Source organism: Haliaeetus leucocephalus, unplaced genomic scaffold (genome assembly GCF_000737465.1).
Source record: "Haliaeetus leucocephalus isolate CR32 unplaced genomic scaffold, Haliaeetus_leucocephalus-4.0 Scaffold140, whole genome shotgun sequence".
In the NCBI taxonomy this organism is placed as follows: Eukaryota; Metazoa; Chordata; class Aves; order Accipitriformes; family Accipitridae; genus Haliaeetus; species Haliaeetus leucocephalus.
In genome coordinates this window covers 12,414,317-12,430,949 of record NW_010972576.1, presented here as the reverse complement: position 1 = coordinate 12,430,949, position 16,633 = coordinate 12,414,317, and the positions used below count along the sequence as shown (strand labels likewise).

General features: G+C 39.4%; 1 protein-coding gene across 1 annotated transcript in view; it reads left to right on the top strand.

The window, feature by feature from the left end:
• Positions 1-16,633, top strand: part of PPP3CA (protein phosphatase 3, catalytic subunit, alpha isozyme) — a 119,639-nt gene that overhangs the window by 77,359 nt on the left and 25,647 nt on the right. The window contains exons 8-9 of the mRNA XM_010561043.1: positions 7,666-7,743; positions 9,607-9,701. Of these exons, the coding sequence (XP_010559345.1) occupies positions 7,666-7,743; positions 9,607-9,701 (173 nt within the window). The remainder of the gene's footprint in view (positions 1-7,665; positions 7,744-9,606; positions 9,702-16,633) is intronic.

Here is a 16,633-nt window from a genome sequence, read left to right as displayed (position 1 = left end):
CAGGAAGATTTCAGGCACTCACGTGAGCCAGGGAAATGATTTCTAGGTGATAAAGATCTCTTAATCAATTGCAGGAAATAACTGTGTCCTGGTTTCAGCTGGGATAGAGTTAACTGTCTTCCTAGTAGCTGGTACAGTGCTATGTTTTGAGTTCAGTATGTGAAGAATGTTGATAACACTGATGTTTTCAGTTGTTGCTCAGTAGTGTTTAGACTAGAGTCAAGGATTTTTCAGCTTCTCATGCCCAGCCAGGGCACAAGAAGTTGGCACAGGACACAGCCAGGGCACCTGACCCAAACTGGCCAACGGTGTATTCCATACCATGGGACGTCACCTCTAATATAGTAACTGGGAAGTGGGGGCGGGGAATCGCCGCTCGGGGACTGGCTGGGTGTCGGTCGGCGGGTGGTGAGCAATTGCCCTGCGCATCATTTGTACATTCCAATCCTTTTATTACTACTGTTGGCATTTTATTAGTGTTAACATTATCATTATTAGTTTCTTCTTTTCTCTTCTATTAAACCGTTCTTATCTCAACCCAGGAGTTTTACTTCTTTTTCCCGATTTTCTCCCCCATCCCACTGGATGGAGGGGGAGTGAGTGAGCGGCTGCATGGTGCTTAGTTGCTGGCTGGGGTTAAACCATGACAAACTGTAATAAATAACTTTCATTTTATCAGACATATTCATTATAATGGCAAGTTTCAAGTGACTTTTCTGTGATTTAAAGTTATTTTCTATAACAAAATGCTATGAGGAAAATAAGAGTAACGTAGCTTTCTAACTGTGTACATGCAACATACACAGCTCAGTAGTACATGAAATCTTCTCCATTCAGCCAAAACTCATTTGTGAAATGCTGAGACATGAGGAAGTATAAATGTTGAACACATGAGAAAATATAAAGACTGTAGCTTTTAGTAGTCTAACAAGCTTCTCACTGCATTTCTTAGGTGATCACTCACAGCCTATTGAATTTCAAACTGTTCAAGTTTTTCTTCAAGAAATTTCCTGTTGTGTAAGGGTTCTTGAAACTGTTCTGGCTAGCACTGTAAAATGTCCAATCTTGAAACCACAGGCCTAACCTATCATTTAGAGATGTAAAGAATAGTCATCTTAATTTTCAAGAGTGCTAAGAGTCAACACTTAATGCACACGTTTTGCATCCAGCAGCATTTCACAGTGTGGATTGTCAAAATTTATGGACCTTTGGAAATAGCAATAGCACAATGCCACAGTGAAAAGTAACTGTGAAATTTAAGTCATTCTTGGAAATTTATTAAAGTTCTCTGTACCTTAAAGTGAACAAAGAGCAATAGTGATGAGATTTCATTTCCCCTTTCTCAAATTTAAGGTTGTATGTCCTTTGCAGTCATGGTAATGTTTGATGCAATTTCATTAAAAAGTAGAAATAATTAATGGAGTGCTAGTTGTGCAAATTATTTTTCAATTATGAGTTAAGTGAAGCTTTTCTTTCATTCTTACCCAAAATAATGTCATATTAAGGGAATGTTATGAACAAGAGGGAATTAAGTTGTCCCTGAGTGACATTTCCCCTTCCTTTCCCCGCTGATTTTTCAGCTGATCCACCTGGTAAAGAAGTTTTCCTCTTTGTTTATCAGGTTATCTAGTTTTGCCTTGAATTTATTTAGTGAATATTTATTTGCACTTAGCTGGTTGTACTGACCTTGCCAATGACCCATTGCACTTGTTTCATGGACTAGTGGTATAGTAACTCTCAGGCATTTCTGTAAGAAACATATCTGACTTGGCAAGATACGCTTCTACTTATCATCTTGAGAATGGCTTCTTTCAGTAATCAGAAAGCTTGAAGAAGTCAGCTGGACTATTTTTCTCTCTGAAAATAATATTAACTTACAGAGAGACAGCCACTAAGTGTGTCTAGGCAACTGTTGAGGCATGGGGAAAACTCTCTCCTTTCTAAGCCACACTAGGATGGGGAATGTAATCATTCCCATAAGATTTACTGGGTGGATGAAGAATTAAAATCTTTCATCGCATTCAGACAAAGTTACTATGAGCATGCATGGTCTTAACTGCAAAAAATTGTGATTGGCTCCACGCCCAGCTTGTTTCATTCCCTTTGTGTCAAAGCTCTGGTAAAGAACGTCAGGAGTTTGGTTGCACCACTGAGTTAATTAGCAGTGTCTTATCCTATTTAAAGAATATCAAGGGCTTCCTATCAGAGGTAAGCACATGTGCAAGCATAACACTCACTTTCTGGGATCATTTATGTGTGTAAGACTTGGTTAATTACTGACTGTTAACAAGGGCATGAGAGTGGCATGAGCCTGCCCAAAGTCAATGGATGGCCTCAGAAGTAGAGCAGATACTCAGAAGTCTTCTGCAGGCATGGTGCTCCAGCCTCTTGGGTTTAATGAGTTTAATATCAGTTTAGTGAGTTTAATATCAGTTCTTAAGGAATGTTGAGCTTTGTAAAGCTGTTTGGCTGTTGACTACATTGTTATATTTTTCAAAAGCAACAAAAAACCAAAGGCAGAAATGGTTAGCAATGGCAAGAGTGGCTAGCATTGCAGACTCCTCTAAGAACTTCATTTGCCAGCCTTGGATAGCAGTGAAATGGTTTGGCCTTACACATGCTCTGGGGTAGAATAATAATTTCGGCCCTGCCAGCACATCATTTCAGTGGTTTACTTTACATGCGTGTTAAGTTTGTGAGTATGCGAGGACTAGGGAAATGTCTGCTAAAAGCTTTTGAAGACTGTAGCATGTTTCACCTCAGGGTGTGAGGCACAGTTGTATGAATGGGTTGGGGTTTTTTTGCAGTAGCAGCATTTTAAACAGATTCTTTTGCCCACTTTTCCACTCCTTCTCTCAGGCCAGAAGCTTTTTCTGCCCTCACATTATCTGCGCAGCTGTCTTGGTAGAATCGCTTGTGTGCTCCATCAGGCCTGGGAAAACACCAGTTTTAAAAGAATGACTCTGCAAAAAAGATATGTGTTTATTTTTTCTAATCCCATGTAGTTCCCTGCTCCGCTTCTCAGTGCAGCTCTACAGACAGCACAGCTAAGGACAAGAAAAAGCAGGTGGAAAGAGATGTGTGCGGAGCTGCCTAGGACAGCAGAGCAGCAAGAGCATTTGCCTTTGGCCTTCGGAGACTGAAGTGTGAGGTCAATGGACTTTGCTGAAAGACTGTTTTTATATCTGCATGTAGTCTTAGAGAAGTTGTTGGGCTAAATTTGAATGTTCTCTTTTTAAAGAAATATTTACGCTTCGACTTTAATGGTATGATGAAGGATATGAAAAAAATTAGGTTAAATCCATCCAGTTTTTCCAGTTATTGGTGGAAGAGTAATTTGAAAACATCTGCCGTTTTGGTTCATGTTAGCAAAGTGTTGCTTCTCTTCCAAAACTGTGTAGAAGTAATCAGTGATCATGCAAAAGAGACCTCAGAATCAGTAAACTATGCATGAGGCATTTTAATGAAAAAAGGGTGCCGAAGTAAGGAATATCACAGTCACATACTCCATGGAGAATAACATCTCTCTAGCTTAGCAGTGGGGTATTTTGTTTTCTCCGTGAGTCACTGCTCTTTCGTGATTCAGCATGACACATGAAGCGCAGGCAGAAGGCTGGGTCGTTCTGGAAAAGCCTGTTGCGTGGGGGGTTTCTGTTTGTTTGTTTTCCCTCTTGGCCAACTGCTTTATTTCTGGCTCATCTGAATTACAGTCTGGGCTCTGCAAAGCAGGGCAAGGAAGAGAGTGTTTCTGGAAGGATAGCGATCATAAAAATTGGTAGGGAATTTGATTACAAGACAATAATTTTCATTAGAAAGAGTAGAAAAAAAGATTTCCAAGCAGAAGTCTTTTCTGTAAAAGCTTGTTTCTGATAACTTCTGCCATAATCTCTGTTTTGTTGGCATTTTGCAGGACTTCCTGCTGTTTACCTGGAGGGTATGTATTTTTGTGTTGAGGAATATTGTTTAATATGAAACTGCATTTGGGCAGGAGCAAAGTGATGTTTAAGAAAGTGCTGGAAATTTAAACCCTGTATTTATTGTCACAACTGGTATAGCGTATGTTATAGCTGCATATGGTGAAAACTTTGCTTCTCCCCAGCCCCTGCCTCAACAACTAGCTGAAGAAAAATGCCTGAGAGTTACTTTGCCTTTTTAAAAATAAAATATCCAGATAGACTGCTCATGGGTTGTAGTGGTCTGGGTAATATGAGTGCTTGCTCATTACAGATACCATGCTGTTCACTTAGAAGAAAAGATGACAGCCAGATTTTTTTGTGTATTTTCATGGAGACTATGTGGCATCTCTGCCTTTCTAGGTGTGAGCACTGTAGAATCAGCCAAATTCTGCTAGTAGAAGTCTATTTCCCACAGATTTATGAAGAATAAGATAATTAAGAAATAAAAAAAGAAAACTTTTTTACTTTGAAATGGAAAGAAGAACCTATCATGTCTATTTAGGAGCATTTTTTACCACTTAATTATATCTTCTTTAAAAGCAGTACTTAACACTGGATGAAAAAAATACTACGGAAAAAGAAAGTAATAGGCTAGACATTTTGAGCAGCTGCACTGATAATGAACATAATCAACTGTCTATCAGATTTTTCATTATAGACCCCAGTTTTCAGAGGTTAGTGTAAAAATTTCTAAACAAAATGCACCATAAGTCTACATTTAGTCACAATTAATTACAAAAAGAAACATATGCAAATTAGTTCTCATTTGCCAGTGGTTTGAATGGCAGCCTGTCAGCATTTGAGATCAGTGCGGTTGCCAAAATGATACCCCACGTAATTTGGGAATTGAAATTATTTTATAACGGCGATCTTTTTAGACAATCCCAAATACCAAACCTGCGACTGAGATTATATGCTAGATGGGTCAAGTCCAAAACCAGCAATGTACCATTCTACTGGGTTTGTAGCCTCTAGCTGCAAATGACATTTCAGCTTCAAAATATTCAGGAAGGTTGGAAGCAAGCAGTAGCATTTCTCTTGGATAAACTGAAGGAAGATGTTGCATCAGATTTTGCATTTTTGTGTATGTGTAAGTTTTCATCTTTTTCATGCATGAAGTTGGAAACTGATGGGGCTGTTAAGTGATTGCAAGTGGGCTGTGAAGGTGGTTCATGAAATTACGGCTGGGACAGCAGGTCTTTTCTATAACGTTTAGTTGAGATTTTTTTTTCTTTTTTTTTTTTTAACTTGCTCAGTAAGTTTAGCAACAGCTTTTGCTTAAGTATTTTGCATTAACAGTGTTACTGTGTGACTGCATCCTGCCCCTAAGGTACTGCAAAATAGGCTGCTCTTGCCATGGTCTTTGATAATACATACAGCCCTGTAACATACCTGTACGTGAGTTACGCTTGGAGATTCAGAGACTCTGCAAGTTTATGTTATTCACAGGCACACTGCGAGCCCATTGTGCTGCAGAACCAGCACAGAATTGATCATGGAGATGCCTTAGTGTCTTCTCCAACACCTTGTATTTCCTTCTTCAAACCTTTCTGGCTGTTTTATTATTTGAACTGTGGGAGAGTTGAATCGATAGTGGAAAATAAACATGGTGAATGGACGTTAATGCAGGGTCTAGTTTGCTTTTTTTCCAGCCATCAGGTGACATTTCAGAGCTGCTATGTGAGGTTTACACCTTTTGCCATCAGTTTTGATTTTTTTTTTTTCTTTTTTGGAGCAACAGTTTTGATTGTTGCTCTCCAACTTGCCCAGCAATTAGAAGAGGGAATTATAACGTCTACATGTCCCATCCTGGGCCTCAAATCCAGGAAAATCTGTGTCCTGGTCCCGGTCTCAGGTCAGAGGCTGCTCTGGGGCAGGCTGCACTCGGAAGGCAGCCCGAGTCTCCACCTGTGCCAGCCTGCCTCTCCACCACGTCGGCTTCGGAGCTGGGGCCCTTGGAGCTGGTCAGGCTGCAGTCAGAGGGGTGCGGGAGGGTAACAGCTCAAACTCCTGTGCCTGGCCAGCTTGTCTTGCTGCTGATGTGCAGGCAACCTCCAGTACTGGACGTAAATCCAGAGAGTGGCAGGAGGTGGTAACACTTGGTTTCTCCCCAAGTTTAATGTTTTAAATGCAACTTCTTTAAGCTGCTAGTGAGAACGGAGCCAATATCATGCTGCATCCTTGCCAGTGAGCAACGTTAAACTCAGAAGTGCCTTTCAGACACAGGGTACCGGGCTGCAGGGAGCTGGATGAGGCCACTTGCTACCTCGCAGGGCTGCCCGCTTCCCACCCTGCTGCAAGGTCATGAAACACAAAGCAGTCAGATGAATGATTGCGTGGTTTCAAGGGTGGGAAATAAATCTGCATAAGGCAAAACAAGTTGTATACGACTGACCCAGAGGGAGAAAAGGGAAGAGCTCTAGATGTCATCCGAATAAAGACTCTTTCCCACCCCTTAGATGTTTTTAAGGGGCCTGGTAAGGTTTTGTGAAACCTGTGAAGTCTTTTTTATTCCAATGCCACTTCTCCTTAACCCTCTTCCATGCATGTTCTTTGTTCTGTTTTGCTCTTCCTACAGTTGGCTTTTGAGAGGGGAAGCCAGGAAGTTTTGGCTTTCTTGGGTTCTGTATTAAATTACTAATGACAGGAGAAGAGAGGGTTTGCTTTCTGTCTTGAAGTGATAGATGGCCGTCATGCTTGTTATCCTTCAATACAGGCATGGAGAGTCATCAGTGGTTTAAAAGCAAGAAGAAAACAGTCATTACAGAAAAAAACAAAACTTATTTTTGAAAGCAACAAAATGGAGTCATTTTCAGTTCTGTAACATTTATTTAGGTATAATTTTAAATAGCTTTTCTCTGAAAATGTAGTATTTCACACTTGTGCTGTCAAAACTGCATTCACGTTGTGCTATGTTTTGTTTTCCTTGTATGTGACTTCCATATGTGTTCAGTGTCTTAAACAGCAAGAATGGTTTTCACGGTGCTGAGGTTGTAGGAAAGGGCTCCTCCATTCTCCTTGAAAGCAACACTGTCCATGTGCAGTGAAAAATATGAGAGTTTCCTCTACTGTATTCCTCTATCACCATTTTCATCTAATGATTTTGTGTTCACTCAGACAGTAGAACATGTCTGGGAAAGATGTATTCAATGGGCACATTTTGGGGGTTTCAGAAGTCACAGATTTTACTTTTTAAGTTGTCAAGGGGAAAGATAATTCTTGTTTATCAAGGAGATAAAGTTCAGAAGACCAAACATCTCTGGTTTGGAGATTCATTTGCCCTCCTTCTTTCTGTCTTTCTGTCTTTCTCTCTTTCTCATCTTACTGTCTGGTGTCCGTAAGCAGCCTGTGCATACTGTGGTTAGTGGGCGAGGAGGTTCTGTTGCAAACAACCGTTGTATCACATTTTTCTTTTTTGGAGTACGTTGAATCTTAAAGTATAATAAAAGAAATTACTTTCTTTCTGACAAGCAATAGGGTGATTGTTGTTATGTAATGAACCGAAACTTTCCAGTGTTCCTCTCCACGCAGTTATGGGGTGGGATTAAAAAAGCTGCTGCTGCTAGTGTTGTCTCTACTGAAATCTGCCTGCAGAGCAGGGGCTGATTTCATGAATGACGCATGTTGGGTGAAACGTTTTTCAAAAGCTGGAGCTAAATGTGGTGCTTCTGATAATGCCATAACAGGTGCTATTATTTTCTTCCAACAGTTACCCTGCTGTATGTGAATTCCTACAGCACAATAACTTGTTATCTATACTCCGAGCTCATGAAGCCCAGGATGCTGGGTACGTATGTGTGGAGAGGAGGCACTAAAAATGAATAATGGCTTACTGCTGTCAAACAGAGCAAGGAAAGAAAGAACAACAGACTGACGATGAACTGGAAAACTTAATTTTAAGTTGCAACAGCTCTCATTTTTTATTAATGCTATAAAAACATACACTGGCATTAGAATCTCTTTTACACGATTATTACTGAGTTACAGGACTTAATGAATCCTCATATATCCCACTTACTTTGTCTTAATGATTTCAAGTGGCATAAAATGACCAAAAGTTATTTGGATGCCAAACTTGGGAAGGAAAACAAATTCAGCTTAGAAAAAGAAGTTTTGCAAATGTGCCTGAGACTTCTGACACACCGATTGCTGCAATGCCTGGGGAAGTGATTTGGCTCATGAAAGCCAGAACTGTCATCTCTTAAGTCTTCCACACCTTACCTGAAACTTCTGGGCCTACTGGTTTTACACTTTATCAAGAAAATAAACTTGTGGAACTCAATAGCCAAAAACTATTTTATGCAGGAGTATCATGAATGAAATTAAGGAGTTTATTAAGACACTGTGTGCAAAAACAATCCAGGTCAAGCACCGGCTGGTGTTGATGGTTCCCTCATGAATCTATAGCCAGTGTAAAGACAGAATTTTTTATGCCACTTAAAAAAATTATAAAAAATTATCTATTCATTGAAATGTACCATACTTATGACACTTTAATGAAGGATTGGTATCTGAATAAATAGCTTTGCATAACTTGCATAAATTATTAAAGTGTTTATTTGGAGGTAGAAATTTTACTCAACCTGAATAGTGATAAAAGATAAAATAGCGAGATTGTAGGAATGAGGTCGATATTCACTGTGCATATAAAAAGCTATTCTGAATGTTTGAATTATCACATACTTTAAAAAGTCAATGCAATTAAAAGCAAGCTATTACTCTGCCAAAAATAACTGGCATGAAATACCCAAGGGTAATGAAATTTCATTTTTATTGTATTGCTTTCCAATAAGGGGTAAAAAATAAAATTTTGTAGAAGGGATTGCACTGAAACTATACAATGGTTTCAGTGCAACTATTGTGGATGTTTGCCAAATTCTTCAGTTTCTTGTAGCTGAAGACTAAAGAGCAGTGTTTGGCATTACTTGTGTCTTAGACAAAGGTACTGTTTCGTTGGTTTGCTTCCAATTACTTGCAGGTTTAATGCTTGATTGATTATATGTTGGTCCAATAAGCCTTTTATTTTTCATAAGGCAGCAAGGTTAGGTAATGAAAACATGCAGGCATCCATAAACTGGCTAATAGACTGGATGAGATTAGACACAGCACTGAAAATATTGGACCCTCCTCTTTCCCCTTCCCTTCTCATACTTTCCATCTCCCCTGGCCTTGCCATCACTTGCATGCCCAGAGAGGGCAGGCAGCTGGAGGGTCATGGAGGACATGCTCTTCTGAAGGCAGTACCATGCATCTCCAAGGCATGTGCTGGTGCTTGCCTTCGCCCGCAGTCCCACGCAGGGAAAGTCTGGGAACGTCCTGGGGTGCACGCACATAGAGGCCACCTGGCTCCAGGGACAGGCGCCAAGCGAATTCGTAACATAAAACCATCTCTGGCTCACGAAATTTCAGATGGAGACACAGCTTTCAAGCATGGTGTGGATCCCTGGCCATCCCAAATGGATAGAATGAATAAGCCTGCAGGACATATTTTTTTTCCACGGCTTTAAAAGGCACATATGCATGTTTTTCTGTCTTGGGATTTGTTAACAGCCAGTGCAGTAATGTACTACAGTTTTTTGCACTATATTTGGTCAGTGACAAACATGCATACAACACTGGGCAATAATTAGTATCTTCTCTTTCCTTTTAGGTATCGTATGTACAGGAAAAGCCAAACAACAGGCTTCCCTTCACTAATCACAATTTTTTCAGCACCAAACTATCTAGATGTATACAATAACAAAGGTAAGAATTTAATTCCTGTTACTATACAGTAGACTGTAGTCCTCTTTACTCAAATACATTACATTGGCTTTCTTTTTCACTCCCTTCTCTATTTATCAGTTCATGCCCATTTTCTTCCTCTGTTTATTAGTTCATGCCCATTCCATTTATTACATAATACAAATCTAATTAAATTTATTACAGGCAGATGTATGCCTCTCAACATAAGTGTAGATTTTAATATGCCTTAAGATATTTCTGTATTTTGACTGCAAGTTATTAAGTAAATGTTACGCAGGAAGCAAAACTGAAAACAGCTCTATTAACTAAGAGAAGTACATTAAGAAATGCTGTGGGTGAGATGTTCAGAGTCCAGCATTCCTTATAATTAATTATTTGTCCCTTTGCTCCTTTCCAATAAAATTAATGGAGTTTGTACATGCAAACCCTCTAGCCAGCTAACAAACTTTGACAGATCATCAGTGGATAAAGCATGGGATAGATACTGTCCAAGTTCCTTTATGTTTTGGGTTTTTTAGTCACTTGAAAACCATTACGTACAAAATGAAATATCATTGGCAAAAAAAAAAAAAAAGGTTACTGCACAGATAAGCAGTCACTGGTCACTCTGTAAAGGCTCCGCTGAATACAAGTGTTTGCAGCTTCTCTTAGTTTATTGCATTCCCTGAAATCTCCTCTAATGAACTGGGAAAAAAAATGATGTTTCTAAAAATAAAGCGTTCTAATAAACCTGTCCTCCTATATCTTGAAATGAGCAGTACTGTTTACTTTCTCCTATTCCCAGTAAAGTTAATGTTAATTGTGTTCCTCTGTGAGCAAAACAAAATAATTTTTTCCCAACGATATTCTTGAAAGTAGCTCCATTGCAAAGAGATCAGTCTTTCTTGAGAAGAGACATTTTTAATTTGGATGCTTGCCTGCAAAGGAAGTAGGCAATTTTTAATTTATTTTTTTAAAAAACTTGCAAAAGAAAGCTTCTTCAGGCATAATTTTATATTATAAACTTATAATCTAAAAGCTATTATGCTATGAACTGTATGCAAAGCAAGGAAACACTTCACTGTTAGATAATGGGGTTTGTACACTTCTGTGTTCTCAATATGGGTGTTAACTTGTAGAAAAATTAATAAGAGCATTCTGCAAAAAACGTGCAAGCAGAGCTGTTGGTAGCGACTTTTGTAAAAGTAAATAATATAGGGACTCTGCTACCAGCCCAAAAAGCACAGGATGAAACAGGAAATGTGTTAATTTTCTTGGCAGCATCGTTGCTGTTGGTGAAACAGTGTGTTTACTCTCTGAGTTGGCTGCTTTGGGTAGAAAGCAGACTGGTGACAAGTCTGTACAAGTACAGTGACAGACAGTGTTCACCTTTTGTTTCTTAATGCATGGAGGCAGTTCTGTGCACATTGAAGGCAGTGGGTGAACAATGTGAGATTTTCGTCATGAAGGCAAATGCTGAATGTGAAGCAATGATTTATAATATTCAAAATCTTCAAATTGAAACCACAGAGTTGGGTGGTAAAGAGAAGTGCCTCTCTGTTATCTCTGTTTCAGAAGAGAGGGTCATTTCCCTTGTTCCAGGATGCTCCATTATGGCAGGCAGGTCTTAAAACTGGTGGAAAACCTTTTCTGGTGAAAGGCTGTAGGCCAGCTGCTGAGAGGCACTGGTTATCTGCGGTCACAGCTGAAGTTTGGGTGCGCTGCTGGTGATATCTGCTCTGAGTGAGCTCAGGCAAATCAGTGGTGTGAGATCGGCACCGGTGTGCCACTCTTTAATTTATGACTTGTTGTAGATTTAGAGGCTGACCTTTAGCAGCTTTCTAATGAATTTCTGTTGCATTTAACTGCCTCCTTTTCTCTCATTAGAAGTTTTGACGCATTGTTTCATGTGACTGATTGCACTGGCTCTTGGCATTTAAAGTACATCATGCATAGTTTTTCCTGCTGCATTGCTCATGCATCTTCATTTAGATAGTGTTTGGGTGCTTGCTTCCCTCTTCAAGGAAGAAAAACATCATCATCCTCAATCAGTCCAAAACATGGCTACTTGTTGGCTTCCTTGATTTGCAGCAGATGAATTGACTAGGAACACAGAGCTTCTGACTGACTGATTTCAGGAGGCAAAGGAAGGCTTTTCCATCCAGAGGTGTTACAGGACAGTTGCTCTAGCTGACTCATCATGCACTGGTGCAGAACCTGATTGATTTTTACAGATCATTTGGGATTTTGGTTACTGTCGAGCCTTGGAAAAGGAGTTACTCTCCTACTAGCAAGTGCCTTCCTTTCTAGTGTGCATTCTTAGTATGCTTCTGGTTAGTAGCTAATAAAGTCAACCTAAATGAATTCCTGAGAGGCTCCATCTCCCACTGACATGAATGGGTCATTTTTCAATGCAGTGTTGTTTAAGATAAATACATTTTTTTTAAAGCTGCAAGGGGCTAGGAATGCTCATTTTCTACCCCAGGTTGATAGTTCTCATACCCATTAAAGCAGATATGCTTTCTTGTAGTTCTTCAGAGCACTTCAGGAATGGGCTTGGTTGCCAACATTATCCAAGGGCTTATTCAGACACCACTGGAAAGCAGCCACGGGGATCAGATATGTCCTCAAAGAGCTGTAGGGAAGCAACATTCCCAGAGCAAAAGGAGGTTCAGCAGGAGTAGCTGAAGATAAGCTACCCAGGCCAGACCATGTTCAGCATATCTGCTGTTAATAATGCTGCTGCACACCCTCTGCATGGGCTGTCTCACAGTACCGACCCACCACAGGAACCGCTTTTGGTTTTGCTCAGCTGGATTCTGGCACCGAAGGGAGTTTTCTGTATCCTTTTGGTCACTGGCCGTTGCCTCATGAAGGCTGCGTGTGTAATTCATCCATCATGGGGCTGCCGGTCCTGTCGCAACCCCAGCCCACACACATGCACAACTTCAGGTTCCAAAGTTAGGTTTTTGAATTAGGAGGCTCCTGTCAGGGGTTCCCTGTGTTGTTAATGGAGACAGAGGTACACTTTCAGGGGGTGATTCAGAGACTCAGAAACTGCCTAGATATGGGGAGCCTAGTCTCCCTCCTCTTTCCAAGACTATCCTTCATTATTGTTATTAATGCCTTCCATATTCATTTTAATGGAGAGCATTGGCAAAGGGGAGGACTTTACACATAAGTTCTTTGGCAACTTCTGAGCTTCTGTTCAGCGTCTTCATAGCTTTCTCAAACATTTCTGCTTTCATTTATGTTATTAAAAGGCATAAAGAAAAAGATACTTTAAAATTATTATTAAAACTTGTTACAAGAAATGTCAGTGCATTGATGATTTTCTAAGACTACGCCTTCTGGAGAGGATCAAAACTCCTCATGCAAGAAGATAGATGTTAATTGGATTGTAATAGTTACCTGTGACTTCAGGGCCTTGGAGGAAGGTTATACTGATAAGAAACTCTGAGAAAGTTGTGTAAGTACAGGTTTACCCCTGTATTCAAGGGTGCCCACCACCGGGAGAAATTCTTTATAGCAACAGAATAAGAGGATGCCAAAAATTACTGCATTGTATGATCTGCTGGCCTTGTACCATGTCTAAACGTTCATTCCTGTATTTAATATTTCTTAATGCCTTAATTAGGGTTTGCTGTAATGCTGTTCATGCCCCCACCCCACCCCCGAAAAAGGGAAAGATTTTACAGAAGTTAAACAGAGGCAGGCAATTTATTTGTAAATCATTAGCAATACTTCATATTTTAGTGTCTGGCTGTCACTTCAGTAAGTGCATGCTTTTTGGCTGAGTGAACAATTTTAACTAGCTGTCTAAAGACAGACTATTATCTTTTGAACACTTTTAAAAGATTAGGTTTTGTAGTGGTGAGTTAACCACCCAAGAATCTGAAGCTATCGAAAAAAATAACGTGATGCCTCTCCTAGCATGCCGCAACATACACGTGGTGTTGCTGAAAGGAAAAGCAGATGAAGGAAAGAAACAATGAAAGTATGCAGGGGAGTTTGGGATACTAGAAAAATCAAAACCAGCTGTACATCGGTATGCTTGTTAATGTATCGGATAAGAAATATATCAATGAAGCATGTATAAAGTATCAGCATGTGGCATACCATAGATACATGTTAAGAAATGTACCTGATCCAAATGGATCTAACAGGAAAATTATTTTCATATTGGAAAAAGGCAGAGTAATATACCTGGAAGACAAGGATGATCTTTGAGAAATAATAGCACTTTGGGAGAAAGAAAAGTGGTGTAACCTTCTGTTTGCCCTATCAGTTTTCTTTCATGCTTTATCTCTGCTGTTGTGATGATACCTTGTCATGGAAACAAAAGCTTTTAAAGAGGAGCTGTCAGGGTATCTAGGTCATCTCATTGCCGATGCGGAGAAGTTTGCCAGAAGTGATTTTTGCAGTGTATTGGTAAAATCTGGAACGCTATTGCGCTCTTTCTTTGGAAGATGCAATTGCACATGCAAAATAAAAATCTTCAGAATTCTGTAAGGGAAGATTTTCCCAACCGCAATTAGCCCCGCTTCTGTACCAGATTATTTACATCATTACCTTGTATAGTAAATCATTTTTTTCCTTTGATAATGTTTAAACTCCTTAAGCATTTTACTAACCCTTATCCCTGACCTGTCTTGGGCAGAAAACGCTGTGGTTACTTAGCAACTCTGCTGGAGGAGAAGGCACTGTTCCCAGTTGCACAGTAAATGCTGAAGTTAATTCAGCATTAAATCAGAAATTGAAATTCTTTCTTAGGTATGAAGAATTTCAGAGACTTTCACTGCATTTATTTTCTAAATACAGGGTGAGTTTTCTGAAAAAAAAATTACAAGAAAATTAGTTAACTTGTTTGCTAAAATTATTCTGAGATTGTTTGTCTAAAAACATTTAGTTCATTCTGGGCTAGTACTTCTACATGCTCTTTCTTTTTTTTCCTCTGATTGAAATGTTATCAGTTAATTTATACTGAAAAATGATTCAGCAGATCTTGAAGCAGGATATGTAATGTCTTTTGGTAATTCTGATCTATCTGTCTCACAGTTTGATGTTGTTCACATTGCTTAAGGCCTTAATCCACCTCCCAACACAGAGGCTTTTAAAGCGCCCTTTGAGGTGCCAGAGGGGTCTGAGACATCCACTCAGATCTGACAGGTATGACACAGGAGACAGGGGCAATCCAGGCTCAACTTCAACAAGAAGATATCCCAGGGAGTCTCAGGTGGCACTAGGTGCTTATATTTGACCCTGAGAAGGTTAGAAGAGTTGTCCCCATTTCTAGCTGAAGGAAGGAGGTTTCTTACCTGAACATTTTTCACCACCCGTATTTCTAGCCTCAGGTACCTATGTTAAGTGCTTAAAGCTAAACAGTGCGAATGCCCTTCGCCTGCTGCCTTAGTGTTTCATTTCACTCTGATGTGATTTCAGCATCCGATATCTCAGTTTACTAGCACTGGGAAGAAGTATAATGTCATTTGGGATATCTGCACATCTTCACTTTACAAACCATTAGCTTCTAAAACTCATTTATAACAGCGAGTACCAAAATTAGGTTAAAATGTGTGTGGCTGTTAAGAATAATAAAGTAAGATTCTTGTTCTGGTTGGTGATTATACACGATAAAACTGTGGCTGGTGGCTTGCTCTGCTAGCATCTGTCTGAGTATACATTTGGAAAGAAAAGTACAGAGGTTGCAGCCTAGAATAATAAGTAAACGTTGAAGAGAGTCAGGTTTTCCTCAGTTACGGGTTTCATAACCAAAGGAACCCAACCCACTTTCTTCTGTCTCCTCCATCAGCAACCGTGTGGCCTGTAGTCATATAGCCTTCAAAAGATTCCTCCTCTTTCAGGGTAGCTGGGGTCTCCTATAGCTACTTAGGCATCAAGTTAATGTGGACTAAGAAATGAAGCGGAAGTGAAACCCCCAAACCTTTTCTGAGCCAAAAGAGAGGGAAAAAAAGAGCTATGACCAAAAGAAAGCAAGGGGCCAGAATAGTTCAGAGGCACTCCTGCTGTTATCTGAGAAGCATTTTCTTCTCGATCCGGGTGAAGTTTTCTTCTTCTGACTACTAAGCAGTAGTCAGAACTGCACAATCATAACAAGAGCCAGTTTGGTTAATGTCAAATATCATCTTCATTAGTTACCTTATGCTTGTAGATGGAAGATTTTAAATTAAAAATTCAGAAAAGTATTTGTGGTACTGGTAACTACCCTACTTTATTTTATTCTTTTAAGAATAGTGTTATTTTAGAGGAATTCTGTCTCTGTTATTACCCTGCTCTATTGCATAGTGTTATTTTTCTTCAAGTAGCTTCTGAAGTAATTTGTGGGGGAGCTGTACAGGTCATTTACAGAGGAGAATAGTTTTTAAATACTGTTATTGGAACTTGCTTTTGTAAGATATTCAGGTATATAAATTAAGGTGGTGTGAAGTTGTTGGTTTTGGTTTTTTTACAGTAATCTCAAAATAAATTATCTTCCCGTAAAGAAACCCAAACCCAACTAAAGCCATTTATATTTAATTTGATGTTTTCCAACTGTTCTCCTTATGGTTCAGGCTTTTTTAGAGGCCAGTTTTAAAAGTTCCTTGTAAAAATGATTTATTCAACTTGCACAGAATTTAGAAATAGACTTAATGGATAAATAGAAGAAATAGTGGGAAGGGGAACTACCTCAGCTCACTGAGACGATGAATTTGAAGTTTTAGTCCTTCTAAATGAATCTTCACAACCATTAAGTGGTCCTTTTTTGTGGTTTTGACTAATTTTTGCTGTAAAGCCACAAACTATTTATTTTTATTATGCAATTGTGTCACTGTAATAGGAGAATGAATTTCGATCTGCCATATATAATTTAAGCCAAAAAGTGATGGAAATATTAAAAGCATTGACACTAGTTTTCTCATTTTTTGCTAATAGCAGTATTAAGCCATTTTTAT